This window comes from Eleutherodactylus coqui, chromosome 10, assembly GCF_035609145.1.
Source record: "Eleutherodactylus coqui strain aEleCoq1 chromosome 10, aEleCoq1.hap1, whole genome shotgun sequence".
NCBI lineage: Eukaryota > Metazoa > Chordata > Amphibia > Anura > Eleutherodactylidae > Eleutherodactylus > Eleutherodactylus coqui.
Window position 1 is genome coordinate 16,886,917 of NC_089846.1, and position 2,967 is coordinate 16,889,883.

The following is a 2,967-nucleotide window of genomic DNA, read 5'->3' on the forward strand; positions in this document are numbered from 1 at the left end:
CCAAAAATACTCTGAGTCTAAGAGTCTGCAGCCGCAGTTAGCTCCTCCCAGTTTGGCACCAGCAAGTCCATGAAGTAGGGGTAGCCCCCCCCCCCCCCCTACTTTGTGCCGGACCAGGGCGTTGTCTTTTTGGCTCCAAGCAACTTTGTCGAGAGCTACTTGGCAATAGCGGAGAGCATTAGAAAATGGGCGCCATCTTGGGAGGCCCCATTAGACTTAAAGTGGCAGTCTATTGAACTTGTATTGGCTCAGCAGATTAGATCCTGTGCCAAGTAATGCCAGAAAAAGCTACGGCTGCAACACATAACATGGCAAACTGATACATTTACAGGCAGGCAATGGTTTCAGTGATACTTCAGTTGCCTCAAAACCTTGTTAACATTTGTAATAAGAGAAGAATTGTATTTCCATATGGTTGTGTCTTTTATCAGAGATGACAGTGGGAGATTTGGCTGCGTTGGTATATGGTTATGGTGAAGGGCTACAATGTGACTGGGAACCTTTAGACTTCTCTTATAAGATCTTAATATGGAGTGAACTAAAGTATGAATGACTTCCCGGGGGTTGACAATCATCTTATGGTTTTTCCAGACATATTGACTTTTTGGCTCATAGTATATCAGTTGCAGAATGTTGGTTCCTGGTAGATTTTTGGGAAAAGCATTCTGAAAATTAGGAACAGTGATATTCATTGGGTAGTAATGGTTATCTATTAAGTATGCTGATGAACCTGGATATTTTTTTTCTAAAGCTTCCATCAATTCATCCCAGGTCTTGTGAAGTCTCGGCAGGATAATTTCATCTATGTCATTCAGGGTCACATACCGACTTTTGTACATGTTTCTGTACAGACAATCATTGAGAGTCATGAGCTGCCCATAATAACCAATTTGGCTTGTATAGTCCATACTTTGATGCCAGGAATCAGATGTTCTTAAATATTTGTCTATTGGCCAAGGTACAATCTCTACAAATCCTTCTGAGACATAGTAATCGAGAACCTGTCCAATGGCTTCACTGCAGCTATTCTTGTAGATAACCACCTTCTGGGCTCCTAGAAGACGATACATCTCCAGGGACTGGACAAACTGCAATATGTTTTCCTGACTTCCAAACATTGTAGAGATACACACTGTGAAGTTAGCTGAGAAAGGCTGAGGATTGCGGTTCTTGATCTCAAATACAGGAACATGACTTATATTTTTTGTGTTGGACCAGTGGATGGAGATGTGGTGGGAAAAGCATTTTGAAGGCTCAGGGCAGACCACATCTGCTGGACCATACTGAAAGCCGAACCATTCGGAGTGGACCACTATTATTGCTCTCACGGAAACAAATTTATTTTTACAGTAAAACCCACAATATAGCGTCTTCACATCTTTATGGCTAATGGTCAACACCCGCACACTTCTGGACCGTCTGCCATCATAATAGGCTGATATGACAAATGTTTTATTGTTTCCTAGAGGGGTGATCGTGTCTCTGGAAATAGTTACACGTTTTGGTTCTGCTACTCTGTCCACTGCAGCATAATAATAGACAGAAGTCAGGAAAACAATGTTTAGTAGCAAAATAGTGAAACACAGCCTCATATCGTTGTTCAATATCCAAAAATAACATCAATGGTGGATTTCTGCAAAAGAAAGTGAACACTCATAATATGGGGAAGAGAGGAATTGACCACCTGCAAAGAGCATTCAGAAGATATGTAGAGAAAAATACATAAAGCTGAAGAAGGCTACGAAAGCTGAAGAACTGGGTGTGCATCTGCCTACTCTCCTTAGGAGCAGGTAACCTGTTATATCACTGCAAGAGCATAGAGGACCGTCCTGAAAGAGGCAGGAAAGAACCAAAGAAAATACAGCAAAGGACCTACAGAAGACTCAACAAACTACATAAATATCTATTCATGTGTTAGAAAAGCAATGACCAAGAGTGGTAATCATGGAAGGACATCACAAAGTAAGCCACAGCAGCCCAAAAAGAAAACAAAGCAACTTGTCTCAGGTTTCTCCACCTGGATGAAAAATGTCCTATAGACAGATGAAACAAACATTTACAGCAAAACCTATGTTTGGATGAAAAGGAACCTGGTGTGACGCATGGTGGAGGGAGCATAATGGTATGGGATTGCTTTGCTATCTCAAGGCCTGGAAATGAATTCTAATGTAGATCAAAACATTATACATTAGAATGTTGCTTAACCTAAACAAGACTGTGCATACAAGGCATCCCAGAAATACATACAAGGCATCCCTGAAATATTGATGACCTGAAAGACATTTGCAGTAAGGAATGGTTCAAAAAATCCTATTCTGTGTTCCTCAGTGAATGCTGGTAAAGGTGGATCCATAAGTATTAGATTGAGGAGTTCATTCATGCTTTACCCTTGCATTGCGGATAATTACTTAATCCCTTAGTGACGGCCCCATAGTACTTTTACGTCCTGCAGCTGCAGGACATGTATGGAGGGAGATTGTGCTGCTATCTCTAAGCATAATAAAATGACCCCCGAAAATAAGACATAGCTCCTCTTAATATAAGGTAAGGTCTTATTTTCAGGAAAACACAGTAGTACTTTGCCAACAACTTTCCCTTCTATCCATAGCGTTATAGAGACCCCCCCCCCCCCCCCCCATGACTGTTGCTATATTGCAGAGGTTTCCAACTCAGGATGGCTATGAATGCAGTCCAAAGGAGAGTGGGGACCGTGCAGGCTGAATCTGGGGGGATGAAGCCGCAGGTGGTACATGGTGGGCTGGTAGCTTGCGCTCACAGACAGGCTCATACAAATGACGAGGCAATGGTCGCATTTTGAGGCTCTGTGACTGTCTGACTGCAGGCCCAGCATACGGCGGTGATTCTTCTTCCCGCCCTGGTGGGAGCTGACTGCTCCTATCCAGTATCGAGGGGAGGATGAGAGACGGTGGTCTAATCTTGGACCCACCAATGCTGTGTGTTCAGGCT

At 42.9% G+C, this 2,967-nt stretch overlaps 1 protein-coding gene across 1 annotated transcript; it reads right to left on the minus strand.

Moving 5' to 3' along the window:
* Positions 1–344: 344 nt before the first annotated feature.
* On the minus strand, positions 345–1,592 carry LOC136579691 (glycosyltransferase family 92 protein F13G3.3-like). Its single transcript, XM_066579748.1, has one exon. The coding sequence runs from the start codon at positions 1,590–1,592 to the stop codon at positions 345–347; it is 1,248 nt and encodes a 415-aa protein (XP_066435845.1).
* Positions 1,593–2,967: the final 1,375 nt, after the last annotated feature.